The sequence below is a fragment of the Neodiprion pinetum genome, chromosome 3 (genome assembly GCF_021155775.2).
Source record: "Neodiprion pinetum isolate iyNeoPine1 chromosome 3, iyNeoPine1.2, whole genome shotgun sequence".
NCBI lineage: Eukaryota > Metazoa > Arthropoda > Insecta > Hymenoptera > Diprionidae > Neodiprion > Neodiprion pinetum.
The window spans coordinates 26,999,280-27,012,547 of record NC_060234.1 but is presented as its reverse complement, the minus strand read 5'-3'; the positions used below and the strand labels follow the sequence as shown (position 1 = coordinate 27,012,547).

Genomic DNA, 13,268 nt, shown 5'->3' with positions numbered 1-13,268 from the left:
TGCATGTTACAGCCGGAAAGAAAAAAACGGGGGCACGACCCCTAGATGGATATATTTAAACAAACGCAAACATGTTTGTTTCTCCTAGATTAACATTCTACATGTATGTAGTCATCCGTTTCCAAGCGTACCGTTACTTTGCTGTATAATGATTGCGAAATTTTTTTATCATCATTATTGCCTTTTTTTTAATATGCACATAAACCTATGGCATAAATTGTTTTCGCACCGGTTTTTAAGCTCCGATGATGTCATCGTTCCACCTTCGTAATAAGACAAACACTACCTAGCCTACTTCGAATTTTGCGACCGCACCTGAGGCCATTCATCTCTCCAACACATAGATTGCCACAGGTCCTTACGTATGCAGTAATAACAAGTCGCCTCAGTTTTGATTCTGTTAAAAATTGGCAGATGATTATGCCGCATTGTCTATGGATAATAGAGCCAATCGCAGGAAATCTACACGCTATTGAAATTAGTTTCAACAAATCGCTGTCTTCCTTCGAGCGTGCACAGACGCAAATTTAAAGTGAGGCAATTTTCTATTCCAAGCACTGTGCCGTGTCGTTCGTAGATCATATAGGCGAAAACTGTAGAGTGTCACGTGAAGATCGAATGATGTTTTATTATGTGGACATCGAAGAATCGACGTATAGCATCTTGTGCGAGCTCACCTGCCTAGATACGCACGCCTGCAGCTATGGATCAATATGGAAAGCAATTATCTTAATTATCTTCGAGGTCTCTATCTGGTTGGCTACACAAGCTGCTTATGTACTACATATCTGTAGTGTCGAAGTAAGGAATGATCCAACCTGCAGACGAATAACTGTGCCTCGCATGCCGCAAACTTACATACAGCCCATTATACGCTCCGCTTCTAATACACGTGACGTTTCTGATTCCGCTTGTTTATTCGCACGCACACTTGCATGATCGTGGCGGAAAGTATCCTTGTATGGGGAGACATTTTTGTTCTCTAAAGAGCATAAATAATATAAATTACAACCTACCGAATCGAAGTCTACTTTCGAACAGAGATATAGACGAATCGAAGAAAAGTATAACTCTGGCGACGTGGACCCTTTTGGTCCACATTTTTTCACCTATATGCTAATTACTATATGCGTAAGTGCAAACAAAATCCGTGATGAAAAATTAAGGGACTTTAATCACTCGTCGCTGTGACTTTTCGAATTTTTTCCTTTTTCCGACCAAACGTACGAAGTAGGATTCCGGTATTTGGTACCTCGCTTTTGCTTTCTCACTTAGGATAAAAACATTAACAAAACACACGAACAACGCATGTCGTAGATATTTATACCAAGTTCACAGTATTCCTAGACATTGTCGAGAATAGTTTCTGGTCGTGACATTTCTAGCGAGTAGCTACCATTGACATGGTGAACACTCAGGGCTGTACTAATTGACTGCGGCATGGTCATGCACCACGCCCAGACGTCAGATCTCTTCTCATCAGGAGTCGTTTCCATATTAGGCCACTTTCCTCGGCAATCAGACGTGAGTTCGTTCCAATACCTGGACAGTCCTAATTGAAGTCTCCGTTTATTCAAGCCGTTTATTTTGACAGAAAAGTGCCCCAGCAGAGAGTCTAGATCTGTCATTCTTCTTCTCGTTGTTAGATAGAATTGACCCCGTAACGTTACTCAGCGGGAAATTCCGGGATTTAGTTTTTTTTATTCGATTAACAATTTTTGAGCTTATTTATACAGTTCTGTGCAGGATTCGTATGACAAATTTCAAGGATTATGAGATTCGAAATCGAGAAAGGTACAAAGTTCGCGGTACCAACTTCACGCGACTACTCGGAAATTAATTTTTACCAAAAGTAAGTTTCCCAACTCTCCAGTCTTATGTCACACCCGGGTGTTGTTCTTCAATCTTCGTGTAAATAATTTTCACTAATTACGATTCTCGCTTATTGTACATATCCGTAACCGTATTATAGACTCAGATTGAAACTACGACAATTGAAGTTTTAGAATCACATTTTTTTCCGACAGGTAGCTTTTCTATATTACTGGAACGAGACGTTGACGTATGGAGTTTCACAACCTTTCGATTCTCGATTCCGAGTAAACTCTTTTTTCTTGAAACTACGAGTCTCGGTTTATCCAAACTTTTCACGGAATCTTATACCTACATTGCGTAAGCTGCGGAATTCAAGTGGGAAATAGAAAGTTTTTTTTTTCATAACGTAAGTATATTTTGTTATGGTGGGTTAGTAATTTACAGAAGTACCATTAAGCTAAGATTAGGATCTTAGAAATTACAACTACATAATATTAAAACTCAAGTCCCCTCTTACATTTTTGTACATGTTACAAACTTATAAGGAAATACTAGCTTGCAACAAGAAACAGGATGGCTATCTATATTTCCTCTAACAAGGTAAACCTAGTAAAGTCAATATTAATTGATATTTAGTTATATTTCACAGAAACCGGCATTCTATGAATTCTCTAAAACTCTAATGAAATTCCCGACAAAATTATGAATAACTCACATTCGACACCTAACAAGAACTCGAAAAATACGATGCTTCCTTTAGCATTCTTAAGAGTAATTCAACCGCAGTCATGGAGACGATATTGACTGACTCGTAAAATATCTCATCTTTGACCTCGTCCATACGGATCTGCAGTTTCGTATTTCATACGCGTACTGTCCATCATAGCACCGGTTCTTACCTCATTCATAAAGTTATCTAGAGGCTGAAGATCGAAGAGATCTCCGAAGCAACACCGATAACGGCGATACCTATCGCCTGTAATAATGCACAGTCATTCCCGCCGTCAGAAATCAATCATCCCAACCGGAGGAGTAGGTATAACAGTCTTCGCAACCAGACGTATGTATACGATTAACCTTGCTTTTTTGGAAATTCCGTGTTATACGTCCGCGATGTTGGATGGGTATATTATACTTCGAGTCCCTACATTACTGAAAGCTAATTCGCGGGGCGACGATCAACGTCAGGATCGGAGTCGATATAACAACAACAGCATCGGTCGAAGAGACGAAAGCGAGTAGGTATAAGGTATAGATGTAGCCAGCTCTCCTGCGCCAGGTAGCGAAGCAAATCACGCAGGTTTACTTCTCTCTTCGAGGACGTCCAGTTTCGCGTTTCAACGAGGAGCGCAGCCTCCGATTACGATACCATGATTAACCTGCGCGTCACTGTTCACCTTATCGAACTGGGATTATACTCGGTCACCCTTCTCCGTTTCCGTTTATCAAAAGGGCGTGAATATTCAGGAAAATTAAGAGTGGCGTACGTACCGCGTGTGCAAGGAGACACGCGCGTCATGTAGGTACAGGTGTATTGTAAATATGAGACTTTTTTGCACCTTATCGGCGTTTCTCATGCCTGCAGAGTCGGCCTGTGGTTTTTCACGTCGCCTGCACCATATTATTGCAGTGGCACCTGTTCCACTATATAAATCATTTTTTCTATAACTCGAGACCTTCGGCTCGCCACAGTCACCTCGTGGTAAACTCTGATGCAGACCGACTTGTTACAGTTTAGAATTATTATACGCTGCGACGGGATCTAGAAAGTCGGATATTAAATTTCACTAGGTTACATCTCGATTACGCCTTCGTATACAATTAAAACCAACCGCTCCGCACGTATTATGCACCGTGTACTCGATATTATACTCATCGCGATACTTATACACCCTATATGTGCAGCTTTTACAAGGCTGAAGATAAGATAAACGGTGAGCTCATGCCAGAATTAACAGCAAATCAACAGGATATTAACAAAATGACATTATGTTGATTTGAGACTACTCAAGGTCGCGAACCGGCCGTTTCATGGAATTTCTAATTCTTCTCACAGATTGGAATTCCTGTTTTCATACATTTGCACATATTATACTTACAGGTAGAAATATTGACCCAACCGGAGAAATATCTATTCGCAGGTAACTGCAAAGACAAATGTTTCATTTATACACGAAACTTTTATTATTCTCAACGAACTTTTTATCACTTTGAACGATAATTTTTTCATCACTTAAATCGATACACTTCTTAGATTCAAGCGATTTCATCATGGCGCATTTTTTTTTAACTCAATCTCGATATTCCATTTCTCATTCACCCTCGATCTTCAACAAATGAACACAATTGTTTTACGAAAATATGATAGTTTCCCCGTCAACGGTCAGATTACCATTTGCCATGCCATAGACTTATATCGCCGTTGTGCAGTCTAGACGTAACGAACAACGAACACGGTCGTTACCGTCCTGTGGGTGGTGAACGTTACCATAATTAAAAATTACTGGGGCGTGAGGTACGAAAAAACCGATAAATTAAAACTACTGTTCGCGGTCTCATTGGCCAACTTTCGTACGATGACTGAATATTTCAAGATCACGTTCTGATCTATACCTAGGCATATACATATATTACATATATACTTATAATTATAGACAAACTATCGCGATCAGGTTTGTTATACAAACTGCTCGGTTACTTCTAGACAATGACTTGGCCTGATTACTATTTGATTAATTAATCCTCACGATCGAACCACCTTCGATTGGTGGTAAAAAACCGATGTTTGTACTCGTGTTTCACCCAGCAAAAAGCGCGACGCTCGATTACCGACGTTGTCTTATATACATACCTACACGTTTCAAACTCTACGAATAAAATTAAACTGGCTTTGATTCGAACGATTCCGAGGTCTGCAGTCCGAAACCGATTCTTTCCTGCGCGGGAAGTTGCCAATTCAGTCGGTTGTGCGGAACTCTTTGATGTCGACGTAAAGTATACATGTACGTACGTAACCTACGTCGAGAACACCACGATTCGCTCCGATCGTACGAGCCTTAATAAAAAGCATAAAAAGAAGGAGCAATTTCCTCGGTTTCATTGCCATTGCCGGCGCGCATCACTGCCTGCCCAACATTATTTATAAGATTCGAAAATTATTATGCCGCCTCTCTCCGTTGCGTATTGTATAATATCGTGAGTAGATTTGTACGATATTTCGCGATCGCTCTTGCAACAGTTTTTTTTTCATCATTTTTTTCAAGCTTTGTCGCATTTTTTTGCAAATTTTTTCACCAACAAACGCGCCCTCGTCTCGTTATCCGGATCGAAGGAAGGTCGAGGTGAGCCATAAAATGTATTAATTTCCGGGCGTGTCCGAGCGGCGAGGTGCAGCGATCATTGTCGAGCGACACGGGAGTGCCAGGTGTGCTCGACGTTTCATCCCCAAGGGTAAAACCCGCCCTCGGCGAAAAGGCTCGATCTGCAAAACGTGGCATTTCCTATTCCCTCCGACCGTCTCGAGAACTGCCCGGCGTATAAATTTTGAACTTGTCGCATAATTATCATCGGCTAATACACATTATTTGCCAAACTTAAAATTAGACCATTTCCTCGATCTATGCATGCAACACCGCGTCCAGAATGAGGAAGTAGGTAGATAAGCTGATCGAGGACCGGATGCAGGGGGTGATCGCCAAGGTGGAAGGCCTCGGTCGTCCTCGATGAGGTGAATGGTGCACCTACACGGCTGAAAGTATTTTGCCATCGTGTATCGACGTGTCGATTCCAGAGGCGTGCGTGTGTGCTCTCGCAGGTTTTGCTCGCGGGGATCGGAGTGTCTGCATTGCGAGAGACAGAGAGAGGAAGGGGGAGACGGGATCGCGATGGAAAAGGATAGCACGAGGGACGGAGAGAGAGAAAGAAAGAGAGATAGAGAGAGAGAGAGAGGGAGAGAGAAAGAGGGCGGGAGGGAGGTCCGCGGCAAGATGGCGACGGGAAAGTAAACTGCCCGCTAGTGACTGAGTGACCCACACACAGAGTCAACGTCACATACCGTTCTCTACAATCGGTAAGCACGGTAGGATAAGTCTAAATCACCGGCAGTGTTAAAGTGCGCTTGCTCAGTGGTGCTGCTCGGGACCTCGTGACCACTGCTGAGCCCGCGGTCCCGTTGAAATTGGTCCCCGTGGTTGAAGATTCGAAAAATCCCGGGGAACCGAGAAGCGGAGAGGACGACACGAGAGAGGAGATAAATAAGAGAGCTGATCCTGAGAGGAACCGAAGCCTCTCGCGCCGAAGCTTATCGTACAGTTTCAAGTAGTTCGTGCCTGCATGACCGATTCGCGAAGTGTGAAACATTTAACTTGCCTGTAAACATCGGGCGGCTCTCGGGTAACAAGCGAAACCAACAACCGTGTCTCCCCGATGTGTGTTCAACCGATTTATGAGAATTCACTCTCTCGCATCGATATGATGGACTCGGTTCTTCTTCTTCGCCGCTGACGTTACGCTGTTCCTTGGGCGCCCGATCCTCGACACCGCGTCGCGACCGACACCTTTACGGGTCCAATTTAGAAAGCCTAAGCACACCGCGAACCGGCCACATCGCTGGAGGGACCTCGCGGATCATCCGTGCCTCCCTCTCATTCGCAAACTATACCTGCATTCACTCCCCCCCGCGATACCTTCAGTATAACTTCGATGCTGATACCGTGCGGTGCTAATTTCAGAATGTCAAATATTTGCCGGGTTGACGTGTATAACATTGGTTTTCTTAGCTGAGACGATCGGGGACCAGGATTCGTACTCTTCCGCTAAACAAGATCAAAGAATAAAACTCAAGAAAGAAAACCAAAGAAAGACAAGAAGATATACTTACGCGCGAACACAGACACACGCGCGCTAAAATATTAATGTATTGATTGCTTCTGGAAGCGATCGAGTGCTCGTACCGCGAGGCTCCCCCGATCGATGTGCGAATTCCAGGACGCCGCGTATAATTCAGCTACTTTCTAAACTTCGAAGTTATCGTTTGGTTAACTCAGCGCAGAACAGCAGTGCTCCGAAATAAAGTCTCAAAGATGGGTTGACTATCGTTTCGCACCTCTGCGCGCCCTTGAATCGAGACATTCCATCCGCAGGAACAAGTACGGCGTGTCCCACCATCGCCATCGCCGTCACCATCGCAGTCACCTGCACCGCAACTCGACGACGAAGGCTAATTAGCACAGGCCGTGCGGTATTTTTAATCCGAGATTAGCGAGATGAAACACCTTTAGCACGTACACGCGTGATACGGATGGTATACATACAGAGCTCGACGCCTTTGTCGCGCCGGTTTTCCGTTTTATATCTTTTTTTATAACCATTTTTCTTTTCCTTTTTTCTTCTCTTGTCCGCACATTTTCTCGCAACGCCTCGCTAAGCCGACTACGCGTCGTCCGACAAACGAGCCTCCTCCTTCCCTGCTTCGGTGTGTCGATGTATTCGTGCCTACCGTGCATGCTCATGTGTGTATAATACATACGCGTGTAACACATGCGCGCATAATATACAGCCTGTTTAATTCGGTGAACCGGTTGATCAAATACGACGCTGTATAACCGATCGCTTATTCGCGCGCTGTGATTCGGTAAGAGGAGGAAGGAAAATTTTTTTGAGGAAGGACCGCCCGGCGATCCTGCTGATCGCACCTTCGAAGGACAGCCGCAAAAACACATATTGGAAAAATGCTCAACTGTACGGACCTCGAGTGCATCCTGCACCATCACCACTACTACGCACATTTACACCAGCTGCAGCCTCATCTACCTCCGGAATATGATCACGATGGTGAGTCCGCTTTTCATTCCCTACTTACGAATCGGCTTTGTCATTTTTTGTTTCCATTCCTGTGCTCTTGGAAAATGATTTGAGGAATCTCTCTCTTCGCGTGGCAGTGGCATGTTCGTTCCTTGTTGTCTCGGAGACGTGATCAGGATTTGCAACTCTGTATGATAATGTAGAGATATTACGGAACAGTGTTTGGATTTTACACTCTTACGGGCGTATCGATTTATAATGCATAGGAGCGTTAATTGACTACGGCAATGAATTTCCTGGTCGGAAATTTATGCTCTGAGCCAGATAAAGCGGAATTGAGAACAGCAATGGCATCTTGGCAACGACTCGCGTGTAATTGGCAATTCAATAGAAGGACAAGTAATGCAATTAAACAATTGCGAACCACTGTGCGTAATGCTAAATTACTTACATCGCTATGTATTCGGGTTGTTATACTCCTTTTGAACGATGCGGGTGAACCTGAACATCGCGGATTCGGATAGGATATTCGTTTGGCTTTTGAACCGAAGGTTCGTCGAGAAGCCTCGCAGCTGCGGCGCGTGTATAATTGGCCACGTTTCATTTCAGAAGAGAAATTCGCGATACGTTATTGTAGGCATGTAGTCAAGCTCAATTTCACGAGAGCTTGACGTATGCCAGTCTCACGCTGCTGACAAACTTGCTTTTCGCATAATTAAAATGCAGAAAATAGTAAATGTAAAAAACCGACATTGTGTACAGAACTGGAGTTGTCTCTTCTTATTTGCAACCTGTAATCATACCCCTGCTTTCCCACTCGTTCTACGTTATTAAAATAATTTCACCCATCACGACATGTGGAATTCATTCGCAACTTACAAACCGAGTGATAATTTAATTTGCGAAAACGTTATGTAATATGGACGACAAGGTTCTCCACTCGGTCTCCATGTGATAGCTTAAATCCAAACAATTCAGGAATTTTTATCTGGATCGCCGATCACGGCACGAGAATCAATTTTGTGCGGTTGAAGTCAATTGCTTGTTGTACCGATAATTACATCTATATCAATGACGGCCTCTGGTGGTCCCATGATCGGTTGTGTAGGTTCACTGTACAAATACAATCGTGACGAACGAGGCACGAAGGTTGCTATCATTTCGGACACCTTATTCTTATTATTATAATACTTCGCGTATCGTGCAGCGAGGCATTGCCCCGCGGCCACGAGAGGAGTCACATATATCATCTTGAAAGTTGGAAATCGCATCTGCCAAAAATTCGCGAGTATGTGCCAAACGCAAATACACATGCCCCAGCAATTTCTAAGTGTAATAATACGTTTCATCCGCATACCTTGTTGTAGTTATAATTGCGTAATTGGTGTCAATACATTTTCTTGCTGCGAGCCCAGAGCAGCCTTGGATGAATAAAAATTGTCATTACGACATTTGACACGTGGAAAATATACATAATTACAATATCATTAATCACGGCACTGGATCTGCATCAGATTGCTGGCTTTTTCAGCATACTTGCATTAATTTCAGTGTTGCCAGAGTGGTCGATGTGATCGGTGGTCGGTTATGTCCAATCACAGAACTCTTATACCTACGTTTTTAGTAAACCGCAAAACTCGTTGAAATCATTTATGCGGCATTAAATAGCCGCTGCATTCACGAGTAATGACTTAATAAGCTTTTGTTTCTTATCCAACGACGAGGCATGCGGTAACCGAACAGAGAATAATCCTAGCTCCAACATCTGCGGTGCCTGATGACTGTAATAATCCACATAATTGCAATGTGATCACCCCGGCTCACGTAACTGTAAAAATATCGAGAAGTTTCAGGAGTATCCCTGCATCCATACATATTGCGCAAATTTCTACAATGAGACATTGCAGTTCAACTTGACTTACTTCTGAAACTCGCCGATCATTTTTTTTGTTCCATGCGAGGAGAAGTAATAAAATAATTTAACAATGAATTGCCGAACTTAAAAAAGACCTTGGGAGAATTTGATTTCAGCGTGGTTCGGAAGCGGTGAATTAATTCACTGTATTCAGAAATTGCGACAATGACATGGAGTGTTGGTATCGTATAGATCGAAAGTCGTCCCGTATGACCTTTAAAGAGTTTGAAATCGGCGTTCTTCACTCACTTTTACGATTCACTTTTTTCTCAGTAACCAGGCATGATATAGTTTCACTTGCGTTTCACTGATCAGCTCGTTAATACGTTTCCAACGGTATGGTTTGCACAGCTACGAAGTAGGTACATCGATCTTCCGACCCTATCACTGACACTAAAGACACGTTATAGAATTTTTTCCATTCGGTAACATCGAGTTGTCGAAATCAACCGAATCCTAATTCACGGATGTGAGACCAACTGGGCAGTCGCTTCTACTGCAAATGTGTTCATCACGAGTCGAGTAAATAGCGATCCTCGATAGCTTTCGTCGGAACTCACACTCTCTCTGTGCGGCGGATCACCTGATCAACTAGAAACAGTCGTCAATTGAATTATCGGCCAAGGACCCTGCGACCACTGCAGAACGATCGTAGAAACAACGGAACCCATTCGATCGGTTCTAACCATAAAGATGTCAGGTCTCCAGGAACGATTATGCGTACCTAATATTGTCTTTGAGTCAACGCAACGACGTTCGGTGTCACTGGCGGGACGAATATAATATTCCCGATACGCTGTACGAATAAATTGTTCCTCTGACCGCGTCCTCGGATTTGCAAATCGCTTTAAGCACTTCGGGTCAGACCCGCGGTCACAGCTTCCTTGCTAAGTAAAACTAGCACGTGTTATTATTCTCGTTTAAGTTTCGGTCGCATCCAGCCGCGTGTATTAGCCTCTCGCCTTGGAGTCGAATGCCATCCAAGGCCAATGCTACCTGATCACTGGACATCGGCTTTCGATTCGACTTATTCCATCGATCACGTACCGCGGTATCAAGCTTCTGACACCGGCCGCCGCCCACGTGGTATTCTCGCACAGCAGTTGCAATTCAATTTTAACCTCCGAGAGTATAAAACAGATTTTCCGTCCACGGTTGTCATTCAAGACGCTGACTCCAGTCGTCCCGGTGTTTATTTTTCCGCCTTGCATTACCTGCAATGATTTATTTACCATTTACTCACGTGTCTTTCGTCAAGAGCTCGTTTCGCAATGGACCAGGTGCCAATTATTCGCTCAACGTATCCGTGATCCCGTGTGTATATCTAGGCGTAATTCTTACATACCAGTCTCGTGGATTTCACGTAATAGTATGGTAATCCGGGCTGATAGGCTCGGGTCGTTCACGCCTCGGGCAGCGGTTTGGCGTAAGATTGGGTTATTCGCCGGCCGAGCACAGTGCTCTCTGGTCTCGGTCGCTTTTCAGAATTCTCAATGATTTCACTCAAAACAGCCTTCCAGAAGGCCTTACCACTGCCGCTCGGCAGCTGTATACACACATACACACGCATGTGAGCATGCACGCACATTTGTAGACGCTGACGGTTACATCTATACTGCAAATTGACCTATTTCCTTACGCCCATAATAATATCTGTCCGCAGGTTTATTAGATTGTCGATTACTCGCGTCGGACGGTGTGGGTACGTTTAATATCTGCCTACGTACTCGCTGCTTAAAATTTGAATCTTTTCATTTCTCGAAAAATCCGCGAAGGCGACGTATTTAATTTGCATACAAATATGCGTATTTTTATATGTGGGGGGGTTGAGAATTCGGCAAGTGTCACATGCACCGAATTTAAATACTTGCCACTCGTCGCGACGGTATATGGAAACAGGTTTTGGAATTCAAACATCTCCGCGCAACTGAAGTGAGCTGCTTGATTTGCCAATTTATAGCAACCTGTACTTTATACGTCGACGAACAAAATTTTATTCCTAAATTTAAATTCGCGTTTAATCCCGATCGGACAGTATTAATGCCTCGCATCGATACTTGAGACATTTGATTACCAGCCTATTAATGAACACACGTCAGAGTTTCGCACAATCTCATTGTAGTGAATTTCACTGCTTATTATACCAGAGAACCACAATTTTCATCTATGAATAACAGTTTTTTTTTTTTACTGTTAAATTAACTTCCATGTTTCAGTAGTATTTCAATTAAGCGTACATTGACGTATTTGCATGTTTGAAAGTGTTGCTTTAAATTTCGATCCACTTTTTGAAACAACTTCATAAATATCCTGAAAGACAAAAGTCGTCAAGTGTACCAGCCTCGTTTCTAATAGGATGTGAATACCTGCCGTGACCTGGTATGGTGAAACCGTTTGCCCGAAGCTCTGTATTTTGCCATAGGGTAGACGGGAACCCTTGCGGCGAATGCCAAAAGTTTAATGGGCGTTAATTGTCTCAGAGGAACCGAGCAGTTGGGAACTTATACAATAGCGGTTGGCAGAGTTCTGTCGGTTGTTCTTACCTAATAAATATTACGTCCCAAGAACTTGAACCCTCCGGCACTGTCGCGCAGCGGACAGTAAATCTGCTTCACTCTCGTCAACAGGCCCACCGCAGACGATGTTGCAACGTCATTTTATTAACGGGCGGATTTTGTGCACAGAACCTTGAATCGCGGTGTCTTTTTGTCAATTGAATGGATACTATTATACGTACGGTGTTTGGGAGTAGGCCATCGGGAGTGTCCATTAGACTTATGTCCCGAATGTAGATCTCTGTCGATCTGCGCATTAGAAACTGATAATTACATCTGTAGATGTGTAACTTACACCATGACTAGCTATCGAAAGCATGGAAATGTCAAAGATCATTACACACAATTTTAATCCCCGATAAAACGACCTGTTGCCGATCAGACAGCGATACTTGCCACTCGTGACTGGATACTTAACGAGTCGTTATTCAATCATATTATTCAATAAACTGTCCGTGAAAAGGAGAGCAAATCTTTGCCGGATATGTAAATGGGTCGGAATTGGGCGGGTCAAGACTCTGCAGGAAGAGATTTATAATGATCTGCTATCACCGTTTCGATCCCAACACCGAGGACGTAGTATCATTTTAAAATGTTGAGCTGGAACTTTTAAATTTCGCTGGTTTATAGCATCAGCGGTATTTCGTTATCTACCTTCGATAACTTGCATTCTGAATCCGATTTCAAATTCCTCCCTACAGTCGAGTCTTTTTATATTTATGCAAAGAAAAATCTTCCGTTCAGGTGTAGCTAGTTGTCTGTTAGATAATTTCTTCTCTGTGGGTCGTAGGCATTGATAAGAATTCCCACGATTATCTCTAGGGTTTTACCTCAACCATCTGTCAGCAAAAGCAAATTGTCGTAGCATCTAGAAATGCCAATGACTTGAAAGGAGGCACCTTTTCCTCACTGAGGCATCAGACGCGAGTATACAGAGGTATAAGTTTCAGACAAGTACATATACCGTATGCGTCCATGCCTGCGTCTATAAAATATACGGCTTTCTGCCCATCTAGCTGAGGCCTTGACATAGATAACCACGAACTGCTGGATGTGGATGGAATTTAGTATTATCCTAGAAACATTTACCGTCCGGCCACAGTGTGCCATTGACGTATCAAATACCCACCAAACGGTCCCTCGGTCCTGGTGTAATTGTAGCGTCGTATTCCGATTTAAAA

The 13,268-nt window shown here is 43.4% G+C and overlaps 1 protein-coding gene across 2 annotated transcripts in view; it reads left to right on the top strand.

Moving 5' to 3' along the window:
• Window positions 1-5,876: 5,876 nt before the first annotated feature.
• The window catches only part of LOC124214657 (uncharacterized), a 134,340-nt gene continuing 126,948 nt past the window's right edge, over window positions 5,877-13,268 (top strand). For both annotated transcript variants that reach the window (XM_046617164.2, XM_046617163.2), the window contains exon 1: window positions 5,877-7,647. In XM_046617164.2, the coding sequence (XP_046473120.1) occupies window positions 7,545-7,647 (103 nt within the window). In that variant the 5' untranslated portion in view covers window positions 5,877-7,544. The remainder of the gene's footprint in view (window positions 7,648-13,268) is intronic.